This window comes from Ranitomeya imitator, chromosome 2 (assembly GCF_032444005.1).
Source record: "Ranitomeya imitator isolate aRanImi1 chromosome 2, aRanImi1.pri, whole genome shotgun sequence".
NCBI classification, from domain to species: domain Eukaryota; kingdom Metazoa; phylum Chordata; class Amphibia; order Anura; family Dendrobatidae; genus Ranitomeya; species Ranitomeya imitator.
The window spans coordinates 502094197-502121448 of NC_091283.1; the positions used below are offsets into that span (position 1 = coordinate 502094197).

Here is a 27252-nt window from a genome sequence, read left to right on the forward strand (position 1 = left end):
GCTGCGTTTTTGACGCTGCGTTGAGCCGCAGCGTCAAAAACGCAGTGTCCAGATGTTACAGCATAGTGGAGGGGATTTCATGAAATCCTGTCTCCAATATGCATTAAAAGACGCATGCGGCAGACCCGCAGAAACGCACATGGGACGCGTCTTTTAAGAACGCAGCATGTCCTTACATTGCAGAAAAAACGCAAGGACAGCACAGGTGACCTGCCAGTGACCTCAGGTGCAGATTTAGTCAGGATTTTACCTGCATAAAATCCTGACCAAATCCTGATGCAATCCTGAACGTGGACACATACCCTTAGGAGTTGGTGAGAGGAGAGCGACTTGTGAAGAATAAGACCTGGAGTGTGCAGCTCCTGGGAAGGAAAGACAGAACAGAGAAACTGAAAAAGAGACTGAAAGAGAAAAGAGGCAAAGGCGAAGTTAAGACCACAGGAGAATAGCTGCAATTTAGCTAGCTCTTGACAGAGCACAGACTAGGGTGGCCAGAATACCGAGGTTGTGAGGGGCTCTAAGACTCACAGCAGAAACTGGCAGGACAACTGTACTACAGGTCACTTGGCCACCCTAACACCTGAAGACACAGTGGCGTATAGAGCTTGGGTCATGATAGAGACCCTGTAAAAAGGCTCGAGCCACCTGTCATACAGGTTAGTGTCCCACTTATATAAAGGACCGAAAACTAGTGAGGACCTTGTTGGACAGCTATAGGCAGGAAGGAACTACACCACAGCGCTAGAGGGAAGGCTTCTAATCCAACCTGGTAAGGGAAAATCCCAACTTGCTTCCAAGCCGGCCGGACCACCACCAGTACTTGTTATCCGGTACCCTGGACTGTGGATGCCTGAATTGCTGCAGTAAAGAGGTAAAAAGACTGCAATCTTGTGTCCTCTGTTTCTTATTACACCATCTCCATCTACACACGGGAGCCCTGGGGATCTACTTCACTTGTGGGAAGTTATACCATCTGGCTGCCATAACATCATCCCAGAGGACCCTTTTAAGCAGCGTCGGTCACCCCTGACCGAATACCACAGGTGGTGTCATGAACATTCCTTTATTTCAAAAACCCCTTTAAAGACCGTCCCTTTAACATGGGCGCCCAGGGCCATGGACCGGGTCGCCGCCGCCGTGACACATCCCTTTAAGTACCGGACCCGGCACCGAGTACCCCACAGTCTTGGCGGGCGACTCACAATAACTGGCACAGAATGTGACCTGGCTCTGCTTTGAAAACATGATTACCCCTTCCTGATTTCATATTCTTTTGTATATTTGCGACACCTAAAAGAAATCCAAACCTACAGGGCCCTGTGTGAAAAAGTGATTGCCCTCTAAACCTAATAACTGGTTGGACCACCCTTAGCAGCAACAACTGCAATCAAGTGTTTGTGATAACTGGCAATGAGTCTTTTACAATGCTCTGAAAGAATTTTAGCCCACTCATCTTTGCAGAATTGTTGTAATTCAGCCACATTGGAGGGTTTCCAAGCATGAAGCACCCTTTTAAGGTCATGCCACAGCAACTCAATTAGCTTAAGGTCAGGACTTTGACTAGGCCACTCTAAAGTCTTAATTTTGTTTTTATTAAGCCATTCCGAGATGAACTAGCTGGTGTGTTTTGGATCATTGCCCCACTGCATAAACCAAGTGCGCTTCAGCTTGAGGTCACAAACAGATGGCTGGATATTCTCCTTCAGGATTTTTTGGTAGACAGCAGAATTCATGGTTCCATTTACCACTTCAAGTCTTCCAGGTCCTGAAGCAGCAAAACAGCCCCAGACCATCACACTGCCACCACCATATTTTACTGTTGGTATGATGTACCTTTTCTGAAATGCTGTTTTACTTTTACCCCAAATGTAATGGGATATACACCTTCCAAAAAGTTGAACATTTGTCTCATCAGTTCACAGAGAATTCTCCCAAAATTCTTGGGGACCATTAAGATGCTTCCTAGAAAAACTGAGACAAGCCTTTATATTCTTGTTACACAGCAGTGATTTTTGTCTTGGAACTCTGCCATGCAGGCCATTTTTGTGCAGTTTTTTTCATATGGTGGTATTCATGAACACTGATGTTAACTGAGGCAGGTCAGGCCTGCAGTTATTTGAATGTTGCTGTGGGGTCTCTTGTGACTCCTTGGATGAGTCATTGCTGCACTCTTGGGGTACTTTTGGTTGGCCACCCACTACCAGGAGGGTTCAGTTCACCACAGTTCCATGTTTTCAGTTTTCACCATTAGTGGATAATGGTTTTCACTGTGGTTTGCTGGAGTCCCAAAGCTTTAGAAATGGCTTTATAACCTTTTTCCAGACTGATAGATCTCAACTACTTTGTTTTTAATTTGTTTCAGAATATTTTTGGATAGCGGCATTATGTCTAACTTTTGAGGAACTATTGGCTTACTTCACTCTGTCAGGCAGGTCCTATTTAAATGATTTCTCCAAAGATGTGATAAACCACAGGCAATTTATGTTTTAAAGGGGAGGGGCAATCACTTTTCACACAGGGCCATGTACTAGGTTTGGATTTCTTTTTACCTTAATAATAAAGACATTCATTTAAAAACTGAATTTTGTGTTTACTTGTGTTATCTTTGTCTAATATTTAAATTTGTTTGGTGATCTGAAACATTTAAGTTTAACCAACATGCAAAAGAATAACAAATCAAGAAGAGGTAAACACTTTTTCCCACAACTGTATTAGGCCATTGGGAGACAATTTCCTGTTGGAAATGGTGATTTTTTTCTTTGAAATAAGTGGCTAGATTGACAGTGCTGAGGTGGCCGATAGAGATCTGCACTGTAGGACTGATGAAGAAGTGGATTAGTGTGGTTAAGTAGGTTTGTTTGGTGAGGTGAAGGTAGAGTTATATATTTTGAGCATACATTTAAAATGAATGAAGTCTTCAGTGAAACATTTTCTCCACAGATGTTTGTCACACCTAGAGCACCGCCGAAAAAAAACGTGTTTGTAGTGTGTACTGAGTTTGAATCATCTGTGCTGGGATGTTCTACCAGTATGGCGTGCAGCTTCATCTAGGTCACTTTCCAGTGTCTCAGTATAATATATCATAATTAAGTTAGGACTTGAGATGGAGGGTAGTGGGGTCAATAATGACTTGATCTTGACTTCAGTAACAATGATCAGTGGATTTATCAAGGGTTTGACACCACTTTCCTGGTGCACTATCCTTTCCTTTGCTCAAACAATCCTATGATGCTGTTAGTTCTTCATTAAACCCACAGTTAGGCTGAGACAAGAAGACATATTAGAGATGCAAAATGTGTCCCTACGATGGCCATCTGAATAAGGTGTCTCTCTTGGATTGACAGCATTACAAGCACATGGTCTATATTGGTACTTTTATCACTAAATGTAGTGGTGTTCCGAGGATGGTGCTTACAGAGTAAGTATCCACTGAAGCCATCTTCAAATTTAGTTTCTTTTGTAGGACTAAATTGTGCACACTGGGTAGGTTCCTGAGACGCCCTAAAAGAGTGAGTAAAGGGTGTAGTAGTAATAACTTAAACCTCAGGTGTAGAAATAGGGTTCATTGGATTGACTTTTACATCAATTTAAAGGCATGTATTGTCCTACAAGGAAATAATAAAAACGCACAGGACTAAACTGAGAAACTGAGAACTTCAAATGTAAAATATTAGTAATCGTCTAGACAGTTTTTTCTTTAAAATCATATACAAAAGACCAGATAATTATTATTTTCACATTATTTCTGTTTGTCCTTAGTGTCACAAAGAAAAATGGCAAACTTCAAAGACATAGAAAGAAGGCAGGTTTATATCTCTGCAATAAAAAACTAAGTAATAACAATGGGCAAAATACAGACAGCCTGAGGGGGTTTGAGAAAACAAAATGGAGAAACTAGTTTTACATACAACTTGTATTAATCCAATAAGGATTTGTGAGTTGTTTTATGGTAAAAAAAAAAACATTAAGAAAAGAGCACACTACGCCCACCATTACAAGTATAAATACGTACATGCTAGCTAGGCTGAGCCGTTCAATCTAACAGAAGATTCCTCAGGTCTCAGCATCTCAGATATAACACCATGTCCTGTAGCTGGAAAAGTGGATCCGTCAGAGCATCTGTTGGTGGCAGCATCAGTAGCCATAGGGCCAGCTCTTTTGCTTTTGACCAGGCTAAAGGATCTGACTACTTCGCAGTTGGAAACTTGGCCTTTGCAGGTGGAAATGATGGTCTTCTACATGGAGGAGAGAAGGAGACCATGCAAAACCTCAATGTCCGACTGGCTTCCTACCTGGACAAAGTCAAAGCTCTAGAAAATGCTAATGCTGAGCTTGAATCCAAGATTAAGGAATGGTACATTAATCACCAGCAGCAGACGATTCCTGGGGATTATAGCAAATACTTTGCCATCATAGAAGAACTCAAGAAAGGGGTAAATAATGGATTAATTCCATAGTCTCTCAAGTAAAGGGTAAAGCAGTTGTGTACATTTTTGGACAATAGGCTCCTTTGATTATAGTATTATTTTAAGGTATTTTCTAGTTTACTATTTAAGTAGCAATTATAAAATTGACTTAATAAACTATTTGTTAGAGTTTTTGTCTAACTTAAATCAGTGGTGTAGCTAGATGGGGGCAACTGAGGCAGGTGCTGACTGTCAAAGAGTTCACCAACAAGCCACTCTGCCAAAGTCAACATCTGCAAGGAGTTTGTATGTTTTCCCCATGTTTGTGTGGGTTTCCTCCGGGTACTCCGGTTTCCTCCCACATTCCAAAGACATACTGATAGGGAATGTAGATTGTGAGCCCCATCGGGGACAGCGATGATAATGTGTGCAAAACTGTAAAGCGCTGCAGACATACAATATAAAAAGTTAAATTCTTGTGTATGTTTTGTCAATTACATATTAGCACCTGTAACATGATACAATATATCACTCCAAAATTACTCTTAGATCCAGACCCATCAGAAGAAAGTTCTGCTTCTCTCATTTGGACAGCATCAGCAGAGAACATGGTTTATTTAAAGAAGCCATCACTACAGTCTCACTTAAGGAGATAAAGAGGACAACTTGCAATATATACTGGAGAAAAAAGCTAAATAGCATAGAGAGCACTGCTTAAGATTTCCTCATATTATTGTTAATTCTAAGTGCTAAGATTTCACTGATCCAAGGGCTACAGCATCCTAACATAGATCATTGTGAATTTCAGAATTGAGTCTTACATTTAAAAGCATTTCAAGTTTAACATAAAGTTGCAGAGTTCAATTTTAGACCTTACATTGTAATGATAGCAAAAATGTTCATACTTGGATAGTGTTTAACGAAAAATATTAGAGTCTTGACTTTCATCGGTATTCTCTTATCCCCCTTAGATCTTAGCAGAAAGCACTGAAAATGCCAGAATTGTCCTTCAAATTGACAATGCCAAGTTGGCAGCTGAAGATTTCAAAATGAAGTAAGTTTTGGCAAAGTTTGTTTTTTTTGTGGTACAGTGTATACGTCCAATATATAAATAAATATATATCCTTTTATGTGTGTATATATATATATATAAATAAATATATATCCTTTTATGTGTGTATATATATATTTATATGTATATATATACTAGCTGAAGAGCCCGGTGTTGCCTGGGCATAGTAAATATCTGTGGTTAGTTATAGCACCTCACGTCTCTTATTTTCCCATCATGCCTCTCATTTTCTCCCTAACACCTCTCATTTTCTCCATTATACCTCTCATTTTCCCCCTCACTCCTCTTATTTTCCCCCTCACTCCTGTCATTCCCCCCCAACACTTGTCATTTCGACCTCACATCTGTCATTTTCCGATCACTCCACTATTTTCCCTCACTCCTCTCATTTTGCACTCACACCTTTTCATTTTCACCTCACACCCCTCATTTTCACCTCAGTATATACATGTTTGTCATCTCCCTTATATAAAGTATACACCTGTATGTCTTCTCTTGTACATAGTATGTACCTGTATGTCATCTCCCCTGTAAATAGTATACACCTGCTGTATGTCATCTCCTCCTGTATATTGTATATACCCATGTGTCATCTCCTCCTGTATATAGTATATACCTGTATGTCATCTCTTCTGTATATACTATATACCTGTATGTCATCTCCTCCTATATATAGTATATACCTGTATGTCATCTCCTGTATATAGTATATACCTGTATGTCATCTCCCCTGTATATAGTATATATCTGCTGTATGTCATCTCCTCCTCTATATACCTATGTGTCATCTCCTCTTTTATATAGTATATACTTGTATGTCATCTCCTCCTGTATATAGTATATACATGTGTCATCTCCTCCTGTATATAGTATGTACCTGTAAGTCATCTCCTCCTGTATATAGTATATACCTGTGTATCATCTGCTCCTGTATATAGTATATACCTGTGTCATCTCCTCCTGTATATAGTATATACCTGTGTGTCATCTCCACTGTATATAGTATATATCTGTGTGTCATCGCCCCTGTATATAGAATGTACCTATATGTCATCTCCCCTGTATATAGTATATACCAGGTTGTCATCTCCTCCTGTATATAGTATATACCTGTATGTCATCTCCTCCTGTATATAGTATATACCTGTGTGTCATGTCCTCCTGTATATAGTATATACCTGTATGTCATCTCCTCCTGTATATACCTGTGTGTCATCTCCCCTGTATATAGTATATACCTGTGTCTCATCTCCTCCTGTATATAGTATATACCTGTGTGTCATCTCCTCCTGTATATAGTATATATCTGTGTGTCATCTCCTCCTGTATTAGACCGCGTTCACACGTTATTTGGTCAGTATTTTTACCTCAGTATTTGTAAGCTAAATTGGCAGCCTGATAAATCCCCAGCCAACAGGAAGCCCTCCCTCTGGCAGTATATATTAGCTCACACATACACATAATAGACAGGTCATGTGACTGACAGCTGCCGTATTTCCTATATGGTACATTTGTTGATCTTTCAGTTTGTCTGCTTATTAATCAGATTTTTATTTTTGAAGGATAATACCAGACTTGTGTGTGTTTTAGGGCAAGTTTCATGTGTCAAGTTGTGTGTGTTGAGTTGCATGTGGCGACATGCATGTAGCAACTTTTGTGAGATGAGTTTTGTGTGGCGACATGCGTGTAGCAACTTTTTGTGTGTCGAGTTGCATGTGACAGGTTAGTGTAGCAAGTTGTGTGCAGCAAGATTTGCGCATGGCGAGTTTTGCGCATGGCGAGTTCTATGTGTGGTGCGTTTTGAGTATGTGCAAGTTTTGTGTGAGGCAACTTTTGCATGTGCTGATACTTTTGTGCATGTGGCAATTTTTCTGCGTCTGCAATTTTTCCACCTGTGGCGAGTTTTCCATGAGGTGAGTTTTGCACGTATGGCGAGTTTTGCGTGAGCCTAGTATTGCATGTGGCGAGTTTTGCGTGTGGAGAGTTTTGAGTGGCGACTTTTGTGTTTCAACTTTTATGTGGCGAGGTTGGTGTATGTGTGGTGAAATGTGTGCTGAGGGTGGTATATGTGTTCAAGCACGTGGTAGTGTGTGGCGCATTTTGTGTGTGTGTTCATATCCCCGTGTGTGGTGAGTATCCCATGTCGGGGCCCCACCTTAGCAACTGTATGGTATATACTCTTTGGCGCCATCGCTCCCACTCTTTAAGTCCCCCTTGTTCACATCTGGCAGCTGTCAATTTGCCTCCAACACTTTTCCTTTCACTTTTTCCCCATTATGTAGATAGGGGCAAAATTGTTTGGTGAATTGAAACGCGCGGGGTTAAAATTTCACCTTACAACATAGCCTGTGATGCTCTCCGGGTCCAGACATGTGACTGTACAAAATTTTGTGGCTGTAGCTGCGACGGTATATATATATAATCCATCTACACACCCTGTTAAAATGCCTGGTTTTTGGCACGTAGAAAAAATTATATCAAGTGGAATTGTTTCAGACCTTTTGCCACTATTTATATTCTGTCAAAATCATTATTTTGTTGATTTGGAGGTATGAGTTATTGTCGTGCTGAAAGGTATAATTCCTCATTATCTTCTGTTTTTAGCAGAGCAGGTTTTGTGACAAAAGTAACTAATATTTACCACTGTTAATAATTTCTTCCTTGTTCACTAAATCCCCACTTACAGCTGCTGAGAAACAGCCTGAAAGCATAATGTTGCCTCCACCATGCTTTACTACGGGTCTGATGTTCTTTTTGTGATACACAATGTTACCTTCATTTACAAAGTTTACAAAGAAAAATATCTAAACTCAGCTATATTTTGCTAAAACCTGCATCAAATCTTCCAAAAGCATGTAGAAAAAAGTATTATAGTCTGAAGAGACAAAAGTTGAACTTTTTGGCCATAATTCCAAAAAGTATGTTTGATGCAAAGCCAACATTGTGCATCACCAAAAGAACTTCAGACCCACAATCAGTACTTGACAGAAATCGCTGCAGCTCCTTTAATGTTGCTCCAGGCCTCTAGTAAGCATCCCAGACCAATTTTCTTTTTGCATTTTCACCAGTTTTTGAGGGACATCCAGTTCAAGGTAATGTCACTGTTGTGCCCAATTTAATTGACTTCTTTATGACTGTCTTCACAGTCATCCATGGTATATCTAATGCTTTGGAAAATGATTTATATACAGTATGTCCGTAAAGTCATTGTGTTCTTTTGACCAGTCACAGGATCTATTTATAGTTTACATTTTGGCACCCTTTCTCTGTCCCAATCATATCAGACCTGTTCATGAGGAGAGATAACAATAACCAATCAAACAACACAAACTCATTTAAGCATTTGCTGAGCCCCCAGTCAGATTAACCCCTGATAAACTGAACTCTGATTAATACACTGCCAGGTCTGTGACATCATGCAACCACAAGCTTATGCCAGCTGTGTGGTTTTCCATGCCAGCGGAGATGTGGACGGTAGAGAGGAAAGTTCAGTGTGTTCTATGGCTCGCTAAATTTGAATCCGTGACCAAAGTGCTACGTAAATATTGGCGCGTTTATAACGAAGCGCCACCACATAGGAATAAGCAAGACTACAGTTCATAAGGTGTTAAAGACGGCTGTTGCATGCTATGAAACCGACGGATAGACCCAAACAATGCGAATTTGCTACAGATATGTTTCAAGAGATCGACAATGATGCAAGATTTTTGCACAAGATTGTGTTTTTTTTTTTATCAGATAGATTTTTATTATCCGCAAAGAATAAACAATCAGAATATTTCTCATGACAATGTTTCATTAAACATTTACAGATAACTTTTTCCCCCCGACCCAGAGCCCCCCCACCCCGCCCAACCCCAGAGACCTCAGCCAGAGCCACCCCACTTCCCATCATCATACAAACATTTGAATAAACATCCGTTATATTTCCATTGAATACTAGGTTCCCTATATTCTCATTTATCATCCTAATTCAAGTCCATCCACGGTTGCCACAGCTTGTGAAAGATGTCCAGCTTATTCCTTTTGGTGTAGATACTTTTCTCCAAAGTAAGTATATGCTCCGCTTGCTTAAGAAAGTCTCTTCTTGTTGGAGGTTCCTCTCTAATCCAAAATTTGGCGATCAATTTCCTAGCAATGAATAACAATCGTGCAATAGCTATTTTAAACATGTTGTCCGTAACAATTTCCTCCACATATCCCAATATGCAAGTCAGTGGAACCCTAGGGATAGAACATCCATACACCAGTTCAATACGATTTAAAACAACTATCCAGAAGGAGGACAGTCTAGGGCAGTGCCACATCATATGCAATATCCCCGCCTGGGATTGTGAGCACCGAGGGCATTCCGAGTTCTGCCTAAGCCCAGCCTTGAACAACCTGTCAGGGGTTCTATAGGCCCTATGGATTACGAATAACTGTGATAGCCTGCCTGGTTCACTCATTGATATCTTGGGCACATATTCTAGGACCGACTCCCATCTATCATTGTCAATTATTCCCAATTCAGCTTCCCATTTCCCTTTGGCTCGGATGGGATATTTTTCCAGGAAAGAAAAAAGTAGAAACCCATATATTTCTGAAATCGCCCCCTTCGTGCAGCTATTCTTAAGGATATAGTCGAGCATGAGATCAATCTGTACCACTATGGCTCCCCTTTTATTCTGTGCCTGATAAGCATGAGAGATACGATTATACTGGAACAATTCAGACCGTGGCAACTGAAATTCTTCCTGCAACTCCTCAAATGTTTTAAGTCTGCCTTGACTTATCAGCTGCCCCAGCCGTTTAATACCTGCTGCAGACCAAAAGTGAAAACCCTCCCTCTGCCTAAATTCCGGTAGATAAATGTTGTCCCAAATAGGCGAGAATCTGGTGAACCCACTCACTTCCTTAATGAGTTTGACTTTTTCCCATACTCTGTGAATTAATTTGATAGTGCACCCCTGTGAACCCATTTTTTTGAATTGTCCTCCCTCCAAACTGTCACTCAAAATGTCTGCCTGTAGTAAGAACCTCAAGCTATTAGGTATTTGCACACTCCCTGCCTCCTCCCCCCATCCTTTGAGATGTTGACACTGTGCTGCTAAGAAGTATAGCCATGGATTAGGAAGTGCAAGACCCCCCTCTGTTTTGGCCCTCTGAAGTATCTCCTGTTTAAACCTAGGACTCTTTCCTCCCCATATTAATTCCCCAAACAAAGACCTAATCTTACGGAATCTGCATTGTGTAATCCAAATGGGAGAGTTATGTAGCACGTACAACAACTGTGGCATTACAATCATCTTTAAGAGGTTCACCCTACCAACCACCGATAAATGTAATTTGTTCCATGCCGCAATCTTGGTACGAATTTTCTGCATTAATGGACTTAAATTCAGTTCCTCAAAGGTAGTTAGAGGAAGAGCAATCTGAATACCCAAATATTTGAATTTTTGAACAATCTTTAATTTTGTGGTTATCGCCCTCTCTCCACTGCCAATACTGTCCCCCTCAATCAACAACATACAAAACTTATCCCAGTTTATTGTGAGACCCGAAAACCGACCAAACTCCTCAATCAAAGCAACCGCATTGCACAGGGACCTTTCAGAATCCTCCAGGAACAACAAAATATCGTCAGCATATAATGCAATTTTGTCTTCCCTCCTACCATAGATGAAACCTCTGACCTCCTGAGCACCTCTTATTTTAGCCGCTAACGGCTCCACGGCCAGAGCGAAGAGCAACGGGGACAGCGGACACCCCTGTCTGGTACCCCTAAACAGCGGGAAACTCTCTGACAAATTATTATTAACTCTAATTTTTGCCGTTGGGAACGAGTACAGCAACTTAACCCAGGAGATGAATTTTGGACCAAACCCCAGGCGATCCAGTACCGACCACAAGTAACTCCACTCCACACAATCAAAGGCCTTGTGGGCATCTAAAGATACCACAACTCTTTTTCCGGCATTGTCTGCAGGAATTTGCATATTTAAAAATAGCCTTCTCAAGTTAATTGCCGTGGATTTATTGGGCATAAAGCCAGACTGGTCTGGGTGAATCAATTTATCGATCACTTGGGACAGCCTGTTCGCCAGGGCCTTCGCCAAAATCTTTATGTCAGCCGTTAGAAGTGAAATTGGTCTATACGACTCCGGCTGTTGAGGATCTTTATCAGCTTTAGGAATAACCACCACAATGGCCTCTCTCATTGATGGAGGCAGCACTCCCCTCTCCAACGACTCAGAGAACACTCGCTCCAATTTGGGCATTAACTCTGCATTAAGAATTTTATAAACCTCTACTGGGATACCGTCCGTCCCCGGAGCCTTGCCCCCCGCCATATCCGCCAAAGCCGCCTTCAATTCTTCCTCCCCAAGCGGTCTATCCATCCACTCCCTTTCCTCTCTACCTAGTCTGGGTAAGTCAACCTCTTTCAGATATCTATTCATTTCCTCAGGACTTTTATCCACCCTAGAGGAATATAATTTACTATAAAATCTCCGAAAAACGTCTAAAATTCCCCCCCCCCTGAGTAACCGTTTTACCTTCCTCTGTTCTTATGGAGTATACATGTGAAGAATCCCGCTGCGCAGAAACCACCACCGAGAGCAAATGTCCTACCTTCTCTCCCTCAGAATAAAATGTTTCCTTTTGAAAGGCTCTCAACCTATCTGCCCTACGCATATGGAGTTCATCGACCGCTACCTGAGCCGCCCTCATACGAAGTTGCGCTTCTCTTGAATTCTGAGAGGCCAGTGTCTCTTCCGCCACCCTCAGTTCCTCCATCACTGCATTGTCTTGAATTTTAGACTTAGTTTTATGTCTCGAGATGTCCCGGAATAAAATTCCTCTCAGGTATGCCTTCATGGTGTCCCACACTACAAGATTCCCCGCACTCCCTTCATTAATCCTGAAAAACTCCCCGAGTTCAGTTCCCACCTGTTCCATATCCAAATACTGTAGCCAGGAGGGGTGAAATTTCCATCCCAACCCCGTCAGACCACTCTTCCCAGTCATTTGTACTGAGACCAGTACTGGGCTATGGTCCGATATTACTCTAGGCCTATACTCCACCTCATGTATTAGATTATTCACCCCCCCATTTCCCAAAGCCACATCAATGCGAGATAAAGATCCGTATGTTGCTGAATAACATGAGTAGGCATATGTCCTAGGATTATTCACCCGCACAAGATTGTGTTTAGCGATGAGGCGTCCGTCCATATCTGTGGACATGTTCATCTCTGTAACGTCCGAATATGGGCTGCTGAACATCCTCATGCCTAGGTTGAGTATGAACATAATACTCCTAAAGTGAACGTGTGGTGTGGCCTGATGCATGATAAGGTGATAGGCCCATTTTTTTTCACGGAGTGGTCTGTGATGGCAAACACATATCTTGACATGTTGGAATTGTATGCAGTGCCACAATTTCCAGAAGGGGTCATCTTTCAACAGGACTTCGCTCCTCCACAGTACACCACCATTGTTCATGAGTTTCTGGATAGAATATTCCGCCGGATAGGCAGGCGTTCTGTCAAGCCATGGCCACTATGATCCCCAGATCTGACGCCCTTAGACTTTTACTTTTGGAGTTTTGTGATGCAACATGTGCACGTTGAACGTATCAATGACATTAATCACTTTAAATAGAGAATCACAGACGTTATTCACTCTGTTACACCAGACGTCCTTACCCGTGTGTGGCAAGATGTGTGTAGGGCAACACATGGAGCCCACATCAAACTGCACTGAATAGGTATGAAACTGGGAGAGTTTTTCTTTTATTTGGAGCAGATTTCACGTTTCTATTGTTTTTTGTTGCTTTCCAGTGACTGGTCAAAAGTGCGCCATGACTTTACGGACACACTGTATTTCTCCTGACTGATAACTTCCAACAATGAGATTCCATTGTTGTGTTGTAAGCTGTTTATAGACCATAGCTTTTTCTGTAAAATGTAACTAATAAAATGTTAGGAAAATCGTAGTAAAACAGCTAAACTTTATATGGGGTTAATCAGAATTACTATAAATGATAGTAGCAGTGCAGTACTATTTAACATGAGTTTCAAAGTGATTGGCTAATTCTGAACACAATCACATCCTTAATTTTAAAAAGGTGTTTACACTTATGCAATCACATTATTTTGCATTTTCGCCTCCCACTCAAAATTATTTCAGTTTTTTTTCACCTCCCCCTCAATGGATTTCTATAGATTAAGTGTGACGTTAAAGGTGAAAAAAAAGTTCAAAAATGATTCTTCTTGGAATGACTGTCCTATGCTGTTTTAGTAACTCCCATACATTTCTGTGAGTGTTATAGAATGAGTAAAGCTTAGCTGCTCTGGGTTAATTCTGTAGCTACATCTCCTGAGCTGGACTACAATGGTAAGAAATGTAAGAATGTACATTAAATTAAGCTGCAAATCTTTATCCTATCTAACCTTCATTATATTTTCCCATGCATTATCGCTATCTGAATTATGTGCATAAGTTGTTCCATTGCAGGTATGAGAATGAGGCCATCATTCGTCAGACTGTGGAATCAGATATCTGTGGTCTAAGAAGACTACTAGATGAATTAAACTTTTCTAAAGCCAATCTTGTAACTCAACTTGAGAGTCTAAAGGAAGAGATTGCGAGTCTAAAGAAGAACCATGAAGAGGTATTAATTTAGCTAGATACCATAGTAACATAGTAACATAGTAACATAGTTAGTAAGGCCGAAAAAAGACATTTGTCCATCCAGTTCAGCCTATATTCCATCATAATAAATCCCCAGATCTACGTCCTTCTACAGAACCTAATAATTGTATGATACAATATTGTTCTGCTCCAGGAAGACATCCAGGCCTCTCTTGAACCCCTCGACTGAGTTCGCCATCACCACCTCCTCAGGCAAGCAATTCCAGATTCTCACTGCCCTAACAGTAAAGAATCCTCTTCTATGTTGGTGGAAAAACCTTCTCTCCTCCAGACGCAAAGAATGCCCCCTTGTGCCCGTCACCTTCCTTGGTATAAACAGATCCTCAGCGAGAAATTTGTATTGTCCCCTTATATACTTATACATGGTTATTTGATCGCCCCTCAGTCGTCTTTTTTCTAGACTAAATAATCCTAATTTCGCTAATCTATCTGGGTATTGTAGTTCTCCCATCCCCTTTATTAATTTTGTTGCCCTCCTTTGTACTCTCTCTAGTTCCATTATATCCTTCATGAGCACCGGTGCCCAAAACTGGACACAGTACTCCATGTGCGGTCTAACTAGGGATTTGTACAGAGGCAGTATAATGCTCTCATCATGTGTATCCAGACCTCTTTTAATGCACCCCATGATCCTGTTTGCCTTGGCAGCTGCTGCCTGGCACTGGCTGCTCCAGGTAAGTTTATCATTAACTAGGATCCCCAAGTCCTTCTCCCTGTCAGATTTACCCAGTGGTTTCCCATTCAGTGTGTAATGGTGATATTGATTCCTTCTTCCCATGTGTATAACCTTACATTTATCATTGTTAAACCTCATCTGCCACCTTTCAGCCCAAGTTTCCAACTTATCCAGATCCATCTGTAGCAGAATACTATCTTCTCTTGTATTAACTGCTTTACATAGTTTTGTATCATCTGCAAATATCGATATTTTACTGTGTAAACCTTCTACCAGATCATTAATGAATATGTTGAAGAGAACAGGTCCCAATACTGACCCCTGCGGTACCCCAGTGGTCACAGCGACCCAGTTAGAGACTATACCATTTATAACCACCCTCTGCTTTCTATCACTAAGCCAGTTACTAACCCATTTACACACAATTTCCCCCAGACCAAGCATTCTCATTTTGTGTACCAACCTCTTGTGCGGCACGGTATCAAACGCTTTGGAAAAATCGAGATATACCACGTCCAATGACTCACCGTGGTCCAGCCTATAGCTTACCTCTTCATAAAAACTGATTAGATTGGTTTGACAGGAGCGATTTCTCATAAACCCATGCTGATATGGAGTTAAACAGTTATTCTCATTGAGATAATCCAGAATAACATCCCTCAGAAACCCTTCAAATATTTTACCAACAATAGAGGTTAGACTTACTGGCCTATAATTTCCAGGTTCACTTTTAGAGCCCTTTTTGAATATTGGCACCACATTTGCTATGCGCCAGTCCTGCGGAACAGATCCTGTCGCTATAGAGTCCCTAAAAATAAGAAATAATGGTTTATCTATTACATTACTTAGTTCCCTTAGTACTCGTGGGTGTATGCCATCCGGACCCGGAGATTTATCTATTTTAATCTTATTTAGCCGGTTTCGCACCTCTTCTTGGGTTAGATTGGTGACCCTTAATATAGGGTTTTCATTGTTTCTTGGGATTTCACCTAGCATTTCATTTTCCACCGTGAATACCGTGGAGAAGAAGGTGTTTAATATGTTAGCTTTTTCCTCGTCATCTACAACCATTCTTTCCTCACTATTTTTTAAGGGGCCTACATTTTCAGTTTTTATTCTTTTACTATTGATATAGTTGAAGAACAGTTTGGGATTAGTTTTACTCTCCTTAGCAATGTGCTTCTCTGTTTCCTTTTTGGCAGCTTTAATTAGTTTTTTAGATAAAGTATTTTTCTCCCTATAGTTTTTTAGAGCTTCAATGGTGCCATCCTGCTTTAGTAGTGCAAATGCTTTCTTCTTACTGTTAATTGCCTGTCTTACTTCTTTGTTTAGCCACATTGGGTTTTTCCTATTTCTAGTCCTTTTATTCCCACAAGGTATAAACCGCTTACACTGCCTATTTAGGATGTTCTTAAACATTTCCCATTTATTATCTGTATTCTTATTTCTGAGGATATTGTCCCAGTCTACCAGATTAAGGGCATCTCTAAGCTGGTCAAACTTTGCCTTCCTAAAGTTCAGTGTTTTTGTGACTCCCTGACAAGTCCACCTAGTGAAAGACAGGTGAAACTGTACATTATTGTGGTCGCTATTTCCTAGATGCCCAACCACCTGCAGATTTGTTATTCTGTCAGGTCTATTAGATAGTATTAGGTCTAAAAGTGCTGCTCCTCTGGTTGGATTCTGCACCAATTGTGAAAGATAATTTTTCTTGGTTATTAGCAGAAACCTGTTGCCTTTATGGGTTTCACAGGTTTCTGTTTCCCAGTTAATATCCGGGTAGTTAAAGTCCCCCATAACCAGGACCTCATTATGGGTTGCAGCTTCATCTATCTGCTTTAGAAGTAGACTTTCCATGGTTTCTGTTATATTTGGGGGTTTGTAACAGACCCCAATGAGAATTTTGTTACCATTTTTCCCTCCATGAATTTCGACCCATATGGACTCGACATCCTCATTTCCTTCGCTAATATCCTCCCTTAAAGTGGACTTTAGACAAGACTTTACATAGAGACAAACCCCTCCTCCTCTCCGATTTTTACGATCCTTTCTAAACAGACTGTAACCCTGTAAGTTAACTGCCCAGTCATAGCTTTCATCTAACCATGTCTCGGTTATTCCCACTATGTCAAAGTTACCTGTAGATATTTCTGCTTCTAGTTCTTCCATCTTGTTTGTCAGGCTTCTGGCGTTTGCGAGCATGCAGTTTAGAGGATTTTGTTTTGTTCCAATCTCCTCGCTGTGGATTGTTTTAGAAATGTTCTTACCTCCCATCTGAGTATGTTTTCCTGGGTCTTCTTTGTTCAAGTCTAATGTTTTTCTTCCCGTCCCCTCTTCTTCTAGTTTAACGCCCTCCTGATGAGTGTAGCGAGTCTTCTGGCGAATGTGTGTTTCCCAGGTTTGTTGAGGTGTAGTCCATCTCTGGCGAGGAGTCCATCGTACCAGTAATTCACACCGTGGTCCAGGAATCCGAATCCTTGTTGTCTGCACCATCGTCTTAGCCAGTTGTTTGCATCAAGGATCCTGTTCCATCTCCTGGTGCCATGCCCGTCTGCTGGAAGGATAGAAGAAAAAACTACATGTGCATCCAGTTCCTTTACTTTCTTCCCCAACTCTTCAAAGTCTTTGCAGATTGTCGGTAGGTCTTTCCTTGCCGTGTCATTGGTGCCAACATGTATCAGAAGAAATGGGTGGACGTCCTTGGAGCTGAAGAGCTTTGGTATCCTATCGGTCACATCCTTGATCATCGCACCTGGAAGGCAGCATACTTCTCTTGCAGTTATGTCCGGTCTGCAGATGGCTGCTTCTGTGCCTCTCAGTAGTGAGTCTCCCACCACCACCACTCTTCGTTGCTTCTTGGCTGTACTTTTTGCTGTCACTTGTTGCTGTGTGCCCTTTTCTTTTTTGCTTGCTGGTATTGCTTCATCCTTAGGTGTGCCATCTTCATCCTCTACAAAGATTTGATATCGGTTCTTCAGTTGTGTGGTTGGTGATTTCTCCATGGTCTTCTTGCTTCTTTTGGTCACATGCTTCCACTCATCTGCTTTTGGAGGTTCTCTGACACTTTTTTCACCTTCTGTGACCAGTAGAGATGCTTCTGTTCTGTCTAGAAAGTCTTCATTCTCTTTGATGAGTTTCAAAGTTGCTATTCTTTCTTCCAGACCCCGCACCTTTTCTTCTAAAAGGGCCACTAGTCTACACTTCTGACAGGTGAAATTTGATTCTTCTTCTGGTCGGTCTGTGAACATGTAGCACATGCTGCAGCTCACCATGTAGGTTGTCACATCTGCCATGTTGCTCCTAGATCCTGCTGACTTGCTGTGTGTTTTCCTTCTTGTGTAATCTACTCAGCCAAGCTCTCTTGCAATAATATCCTGCAGGCACCTGGAATATGCAAATTAGCCTCCTCAAACTTGAATCCCTGGTTTGGTGATGCTTTCCAAGCAGCTGGTCCCGGCTGTACCCAACGATCTTCTAGCTTAGGGAGACTTCGCTTTTCCCAGAAGGCACCTGGAATATGCAAATTAGCCTCCTCAAGCTTGAATCCCTGGTTTGGTGATGCTTTCCTAGCAGCTGGTCCCGGCTGTACCCAACGATCTTCTAGCTTAGGGAGACTTCGCTTTTCCCAGAAGGCACCTGGAATATGCAAATTAGCCTCCTCAAACTTGAATCCCTGGTTTGGTGATGCTTTCCAAGCAGCTGGTCCCGGCTGTACCCAACGATCTTCTAGCTTAGGGAGACTTCGCTTTTCCCAGAAGGCACCTGGAATATGCAAATTAGCCTCCTCAAGCTTGAATCCCTGGTTTGGTGATGCTTTCCAAGCAGCTGGTCCCGGCTGTACCCAACGATCTTCTAGCTTAGGGAGACTTCGCTTTTCCCATAGAGAGAAGAGTAAAGGTACCTTCACACATAACGATATTGTTAACGATATCATTGCTTTTTGTGACGTAGCAACGATATCGTTAATGAAATCGTTATGTGTGACAGCGACCAACGATCAGGCCCCTGCTGGGAGATCGTTGGTCGCTGAATAAAGTCCAGAACTTTATTTAGTCGCTGGACTCCTCCTGACATCGCTGGATCGGCGTGTGTGACACCGATACAGCGATGTCTTCACTGGTAACCAGGGTAAACATCGGGTAACTAAGCGCAGGGCCGCGCTTAGTAACCCGATGTTTACCCTGGTTACCATCCTAAAAGTAAAAAAAAACAAACGCTACATACTTACCTACAGTTGTCTGTCCTCCAGCGTTGTGCTCTGCACTCCTCCTGCTCTGACTGTGAGCGTCGGTCAGCCGGAAAGCAGAGCGGTGATGTCACCGCTCTGCTTTCCGGCCGCTGTGCTCACAGCCAGTGCAGGAGGAGAGCAGAGCACAGCGCCGGGGACAGACAGCTGTAGGTAAGTATGTAGTGTTTGTTTTTTTTTACTTTTAGGATGGTAACCAGGGTAAACATCGGGTTACTAAGCGCGGCCCTGCGCTTAGTTACCCGATGTTTACCCTGGTTACCGGCATCGTTGGTCGCTGGAGAGCGGTCTGTGTGACAGCTCTCCAGCGACCAAACAGCGACGCTGCAGCGATCCGGATCGTTGTCGGTATCGCTGCAGCGTCGCTTAATGTGAAGGGGCCTTAAGTCTCACATATATATAAATCTTTGTCATCTCCAGGGAGAACAAAAGGCTCAGACATTTTAACTTAAGCTGACCGATCAGAAGGCCTCCATACACTTTAGATGTTTGGGTGATCCTATTAAAACAAGGGAGTTTGTCTAACCTTAATCCAATATAAATGAAAGTCTTTAAAGGGTTGTCCATTCATTCCCTAGCCTAAATGCTAAAGTTACCTAGATAAAATGTAAAAAATCTAAAATGCCTTTTGGATCAACGCTGTTACTGCAATGTCGGTAGTCTGTCTACATCTAGTGAGATTGTTAAGTTACGTCACTGCTGAAACCAATCAGGAGCAGCTGATCCTGAACTTTCATCAGCCGGAACAGTTCCATCTGATAGAACTGTGAAGGTCCCTGTCCTTCATCGGCCCAATGTCAGATGACCTCTGAATGATAGAGTGCCTTCATCATTGGAACAGTGACAATCTTGGAGGCTTTTTATTTTTCTTGGGGACTGTAGAATTTAAGAAAGAGCTGACCAGTAGTGGACAAACCTTTACAACCTTTGCACAAAGTGTTAGATATTTTAAACAAAAAAGCTCATGGCACAGTTTCAAGTGTATTTAGACAATTTTATTCAGACACTATAAAAGACTTGATTCACATGTTGTTTGGTAATTGGTGCAAATTTGCAATACTAGACAAAACATGTAGAAAATGCAACTTAGTTCTCTTTGTAGCCCATGGACTACTGGAGATGTTCTAAATTTATTAACAGATTTGTACCTCTTTATTAATCAGAGGCGTCTAACTTTGGTACATTTTTGATTAACCCCGAATTAGGATGTTAATAAACATCCTGTCCTGGACAGGGTGCAGACATCCGCAAGTGTGAAGGTGGCTCAGGAGCTGAGTTCTCTTTACATGAGATAAATGCCTGCTGTATTATACAGACAGCATGTTTCTAATAGCCACAGCCGGAAAAGAGTTCTAGGTTGTTAACCATTTAGTTGCTGCAGTCAATTTCTGATCAGCATTAAATAGTGTGAATGCTGGTGCTCACATTGTTAGGGCTAGCGGAACGCACCAAATAATAAGACAGATAGAGTATGGTGCGTTCGCAGCCCGGGGTCCACCGTGCAGAGATGGAACCTGCTGCCAAGTAATGACGGACTATATGGTGGTACTCATTAGTATACACACGTGGGTTAAACTCCACCCAGCGTGAAGGAAGCGATCCTGTTGCGTCACAGGACCGCGGTACGGCACATAGAACGCGAGCAAGTAGTCAGCGAACTCAACCCCAACTAGGATTGAAGTCTGATTAGACCCTTGCTGGCACAACACCGCAACTGGGTGTGTAAGGAAACTAAATAACAATATTAAGGCACAAGAGTGCATGCGGTGCCGCACTGACGAACGCCACTAACCACCCAGGCTTGGGTAAGGAAAGCACAGAGGAAGTGCACGGCGCCGTACTGGCGGTCACAGCAACCGGACACTGCAATGTGTGATTCGTGCTGTAGGACAAGTCGGGCACTAGATAGCAAACATACACCTTCCGCGAACAGACATTCAATAGGGTAGGGGTATCCAAGGACGACATGCACTCACAACAAACACACATTAACAATTGTACACTAGCGCATGGCCATGCGGTCATGCGCAGTTTATATAGTTGCAGCACAGGAAGTGGCCACAGAAACTTTGCCCTTCCAAGACCTGCCAAGAGGACCAATGGAATGTGCTGCAGAGCCTGAGCACATGACCCTCGATCTCCAACGGGAGATCTTGCCCTGGGCATGCTCAGTGTGTGCAGACAAGGACTTAGTCCCAGAGAAGTCCGCTCGCTGCTGACCAGCACTGGCTTTAATGGCAGAAGCTGAAGAAGCAGCAGTAACTCTCTGTACAGAGTGAGACTGAGCAAGACGCTGGGACCGACGTCCCTGCTGAGCAGACTCCACTGCGGCTGGATAAGAATGGGAGACCGCAGCGGAGATGGCTCGAGATTCCCCCTGTGCAGAAGCGGGAACTCGAGACCTAACATTACCCCCCCTCCTAGGGCCCCCCCCTCCTTGGGCCTCGCTACGCTCGAAGGCAGCAATGAGCTGTGGGGCCCGAATGTTTTCAGCAGGCTCCCATGACTTGTCCTCTGGGCCATAACCCTTCCAATCCACCAGATAGAACTTTTTGCCGTGTACCACCTTGCACCCCAAAATAGCGTTCACCTCGTAATCGTCCGTAGACGAACCCGATGTCCCGGCAGATGACTCGGAAAACCGGGACATGTATACGGGTTTCAAGAGGGACACATGAAAGGTGTCGGTGATACCCAAGCGTGGAGGAAGAGCCAAACGGTAGACCACAGGATTAACCTGTTCGAGAACCTTGAAGGGACCCAAGTAGCGAGGAGCAAACTTAGTGGACTCAACTCGCAGCCTGATGTTACGGGTGGAGAGCCACACCAAGTCGCCAGGAGCAAAGGTCGGAGCGGGGCGCCGATGAACATCGGCGGAGGACCTCATTCTCTCCTTGGAGGCCCGAATGGCATCCTGTGTGCGGTCCCAAATGTCCCATGCCTCCACAGCCCAGTCTGCCACCCTGGAGTCAGCAGAAGACACAGGCATGGGCACAGGAACACGCGGATCCTGGCCGTAATTTAGGAGGAATGGAGTCTGACCGGTGGAGTCGGCTACGGCATTGTTAAGTGCAAACTCTGCCCACGGCAGCAAGGATGCCCAGTCATCCTGCCTGGCAGAAACAAAATGTCGTAAATATGTGACCAAGGTCTGGTTGGCCCTCTCTACCAACCCATTCGTCTCGGGATGATATGCCGAAGAGAGATTCAACTCAATACTGAGTAGACGACAAAGCTCTCTCCAGAATCGAGACGCAAACTGGGGAACTGGGGACCCCGGTCACTAACAATTTTGTCTGGCATACCGTGTAGGCGAAAGATATGTTTGATGAACAAGACAGCCAACGCCCGTGCAGAAGGTAGCCGTGGAAAAGGCACCAAGTGCACCATTTTGGAAAAATGGTCGGTGATCACCCAGATAATGGTGCAGTTACGAGACTTGGGTAAGCCCACCACAAAGTCCATCCCGACCATCTCCCAGGGCCTGTCCGCCACCGGCAGAGGATAAAGCAAACCAGCTGGCCGTTGCCGAGGAGTCTTGTTCTTGGCGCAAGAGACACACGCCCGAACATACTCGGCGACATCACGAGCCATATGCGGCCACCAGTACGTCCTCACCAGTAACTCAGATGTCCTTTTGGTACCAAAATGTCCACCCACCCTGGACGAGTGTGCCCAAGAGAGAACCTCCGGTCGCAAATTGGATGGAACAAAAGTCTTGCCCGGGGGCACAGACTCTAGCGAAACCGGGGCCACAGTTCTCAAGCTCTCGGTGGGGACAATAAGCCGAGGCTCCTCCTCCTCCTCAGATGACACAACGGAGCGAGAGAGAGCATCGGCCCGAATGTTCTTCTCCCCAGACAGAAAATGGAGGGTGAAATGAAACCGGGAGAAGAATAAGGACCATCTGGCCTGGCGAGAATTCAACCGCTGGGCTGTCTGCAGGTACACCAAATTTTTATGGTCTGTGAAGATTTGGAAGGGAAAACGTGCTCCTTCCAAGAGATGTCTCAACTCCGAGAAAGCCAACTTCATGGCTAGCAACTCCCTGTCCCCGATGGAATAATTCCTCTCTGCTGGTGAGAAGGTCTTGGAGAAAAAGAAGCAAGGATGCTTCCGACCTTGAGCATCCTTTTGGAAGAGGACTGCTCCAGCACCAACAGAAGAGGCATCCACCTCCATGATAAATTGCTTATCAACATCGGGGCGATGTAGGATGGGAGCGCAAGCGAAGTGTGACTTTATAGAGTTAAAGGCCTTGGAGACCTCCTCAGACCACAATTTGGGATTCGCCCCCTTCTTGGTGAGGGCAACCAAGGGAGCTACCAAAGTTGAGAAGTGCGGAATGAACTGGCGATAATAATTAATGAACCCCATAAAGCGCTGCACCGCTTTAAGAGAATGGGGTTCCTGCCAGTCCATCACAGCCTGTAGTTTTTCAGGATCCATAGCCAATCCCTGGGCAGAGATGATGTAGCCTAGGAAAGGTAAGGACTCCTGCTCAAACATACACTTCTCCAACTTGGCATAGAGGGAGTTTGCCCGTAGGAGGTCGAAGACTTTGCAAACATCTCTCCGGTGGGAGTCAATATCTGGAGAGTAGATGAGAATATCATCCAGATAGACTACGACCGAGGTGGAAAGCATATCCCGGAAGATATCGTTCACAAAGTCTTGGAAAACGGCTGGGGCATTACAGAGCCCGAAGGGCATCACCAGATATTCATAGTGCCCATCCCTGGTGTTAAAAGCCGTCTTCCATTCGTCCCCCTCACGGATGCGAATCAGGTTGTAAGCACACCGCAGATCTAGTTTAGTAAATACCCTTGCTCCCCGAAGCCTATCGAAGAGCTCAGATATCAAGGGCAAAGGATACTTATTCTTAACGGTGATGGCATTAAGACACTTTTAGTCTATGCATGGACGCAATTCCCCATTCTTCTTCTGCACGAAGAAGAACCCTGTCCCAGCAGGTGACACTGACTTCCTAATGAATCCTCTTGCCAGATTTTCCTGGATGTACTGTGACATTGCCTCCGTCTCCGGGAGAGATAGCGGATAGACTCGACCCCGGGGAGGCTCAGCACCAGGCAAGAGATCAATAGGACAGTCATAGGGGCGATGGGGCGGAAGGATCTCCGCCGCCTTTTTGGAGAACACGTCTGCATAAGACCAATACTGCTTGGGGAGAGAGGAAAGATCTGCGGGTACCTCTGTAGTAGCAACCTGAACGCACTCCCTCTGACACCTACCCCCACAAGATTCGCCCCATCCCAGGATTCTGCCAGAGGACCACTCGATATGGGGAGAGTGGTACCGTAGCCAAGGTATTCCCAACAGGACCTCATCAATTCCCTCAGGAATGACGAGCAGAGATATAATCTCCTGATGAGATGGCGACATGGACAGAGTAAAAGGGATGGTCTGGTGTGTTATCTGTGAGGGCAGTGTCGACCCATTCACCACTCGTACCGTTACTGGTTGAGCTAGCATAACCAGGGGTATTGCGTGACGTTGGGCGAAGGCAGAAGACATAAAATTGCCCTCCGCCCCAGAATCCACACAGAGCTCTACCGAGTGGGAGAATGAGGAACAGGAACACATGGGCTACTTGCACAGTGAACAAGTCTGTAGGAACATGTTCACACACCACCAAGAAACCTGAAGACACAAAAGAGAATAGTAAAACCAAAAACACTCAGTTTGAAAAAAAATCGCAGTAATCCGCAAGTGCTAGTAAAAGATGTAAAAAACAGGGTATTTGGTTGATACGTTTTTTGCAAAAAATGTATACTAAGCTGCTCTACCAAACTTCACGGTATACCCATATCAGAGCAGTCCTAACTAATGTATGCAATCCCTATCTGATGTATTTAAAAACCTGATCATCTGTATATTACCTGTGTGAACAGGGTTCAGAGAGGAAAAATCCATGTGTGCATACAGAGTAGAACAGCTTTTGTGCAGATAGCCCAAGAGGAGTGGTGGATAACTCCCCAGTCTTGTAGACACAAGAGAACAATTATGGAAACAGGAACACATGGGCTACTTGCACAGTGAACAAGTCTGTAGGAACATGTTCACACACCACCAAGAAACCTGAAGACACAAAAGAGAATAGTAAAACCAAAAACACTCAGTTTGAAAAAAAATCGCAGTAATCTGCAAGTGCTAGTAAAAGATGTAAAAAACAGGGTATTTGGTTGATACGTTTTTTGCAAAAAATGTATACTAAGCTGCTCTACCAAACTTCACGGTATACCCATATCAGAGCAGTCCTAACTAATGTATGCAATCCCTATCTGATGTATTTAAAAACCTGATCATCTGTATATTACCTGTGTGAACAGGGTTCAGAGAGGAAAAATCCATGTGTGCATACAGAGTAGAACAGCTTTTGTGCAGATAGCCCAAGAGGAGTGGTGGATAACTCCCCAGTCTTGTAGACACAAGAGAACAATTATGGAAACAGGAACACATGGGCTACTTGCACAGTGAACAAGTCTGTAGGAACATGTTCACACACCATCAAGAAACCTGAAGACACAAAAGAGAATAGTAAAACCAAAAACACTCAGTTTGAAAAAAAATCGCAGTAATCCGCAAGTGCTAGTAAAAGATGTAAAAAACAGGGTATTTGGTTGATACGTTTTTTGCAAAAAATGTATACTAAGCTGCTCTACCAAACTTCACGGTATACCCATATCAGAGCAGTCCTAACTAATGTATGCAATCCCTATCTGATGTATTTAAAAACCTGATCATCTGTATATTACCTGTGTGAACAGGGTTCAGAGAGGAAAAATCCATGTGTGCATACAGAGTAGAACAGCTTTTTTGCAGATAGCCCAAGAGGAGTGGTGGATAACTCCCCAGTCTTGTAGACACAAGAGAACAATTATGGAAACAGGAACACATGGGCTACTTGCACAGTGAACAAGTCTGTAGGAACATGTTCACACACCACCAAGAAACCTGAAGACACAAAAGAGAATAGTAAAACCAAAAACACTCAGTTTGAAAAAAAATTGCAGTAATCCGCAAGTGCTAGTAAAAGATGTAAAAAACAGGGTATTTGGTTGATACGTTTTTTGCAAAAAATGTATACTAAGCTGCTCTACCAAACTTCACGGTATACCCATATCAGAGCAGTCCTAACTAATGTATGCAATCCCTATCTGATGTATTTAAAAACCTGATCATCTGTATATTACCGAGTGGGAGAATGAGCCTATAGTAATTGTCCCCTTAAAGGACAATTTAGAGGCAAACGTCGCCGTGTCTAGTGTACCTCTACCTACTACCACTAGACGCTGACGTTTCCTCGACCGCTGAGAACATCTGGTGGCTAGATGTCCTGACTGCTGGCAAACATGACAGACCTTGAGTGCACAAGCGGTCCGGGACTTAGATCCCGCTTGTGACACTTCCCTGGCCTCATGTGACTCAGGAACCAGGACCGGAGATTCCAGAGGTTTGGCGAAGGTAGGAGCCAGCCGAAACCTCTGCCTACACTGGGCTCGCTCTAACCTCCGCTCGTTAAAACGGAGGTCAATTCGAGTGGAGACAGTTATTAACTCCTCCAGTGTGGCAGGAATCTCCCTAGTGGCCAGAGCGTCCTTAACGTGGTCAGCCAGGCCCCTCCAAAATGTGGGGATAAGAGCTTTATCCGACCAATCCAGCTCAGAAGCTAAAGTGCGGAATTGGACGGCAAAATGACTGACCAAGGACTCACCCTGAGTTAATGCCAGCAGTTGGAGCGCAGTATCATGGGTGACTTGAGGTCCTAAAAAGACCTGTTTCAGAGTGCTCAGAAACAGCGGAGCACTCTGCACCACATGATCACCACGCTCCCACAGCGGCGTAGCCCATTCCAACGCCCTGTCCGACAAGAGAGACACTATAAATCCCACCTTAGCCCGCTCTGTGGGAAAACGTGCAGCCAGGAGCTCGAGGTGAATAGAGCACTGACTCACAAATCCCCTACAAAACTTGCTATCACCAGAAAATTTTTCTGGCAGCGGGAGGCGAGAAAATGTCGGAGCAGGGGTGGCAATGGACAGGGTTGCTGCAGCCACGCTAGCAGCCTGTACAGCAACTGCGGTAACATCCACAGCTGAGGTTGCGCTCTCAAGAGCCACCAACCTACCCTCCA

General features: G+C 43.6%; 1 protein-coding gene across 2 annotated transcripts in view; it reads left to right on the forward strand.

Annotated features, from left to right (window-relative positions):
- The first annotated feature begins 4049 nt into the window (after positions 1 to 4049).
- LOC138664682 (keratin, type I cytoskeletal 17-like) overlaps positions 4050 to 27252 on the forward strand; it is a 31450-nt gene continuing 8247 nt past the window's right edge. For both annotated transcript variants that reach the window (XM_069751588.1, XM_069751589.1), the window contains exons 1-3: positions 4050 to 4433; positions 5378 to 5460; positions 13978 to 14134. In XM_069751588.1, coding sequence (XP_069607689.1) covers positions 4083 to 4433; positions 5378 to 5460; positions 13978 to 14134 — 591 coding nt within the window. In that variant the 5' untranslated portion in view covers positions 4050 to 4082. The remainder of the gene's footprint in view (positions 4434 to 5377; positions 5461 to 13977; positions 14135 to 27252) is intronic.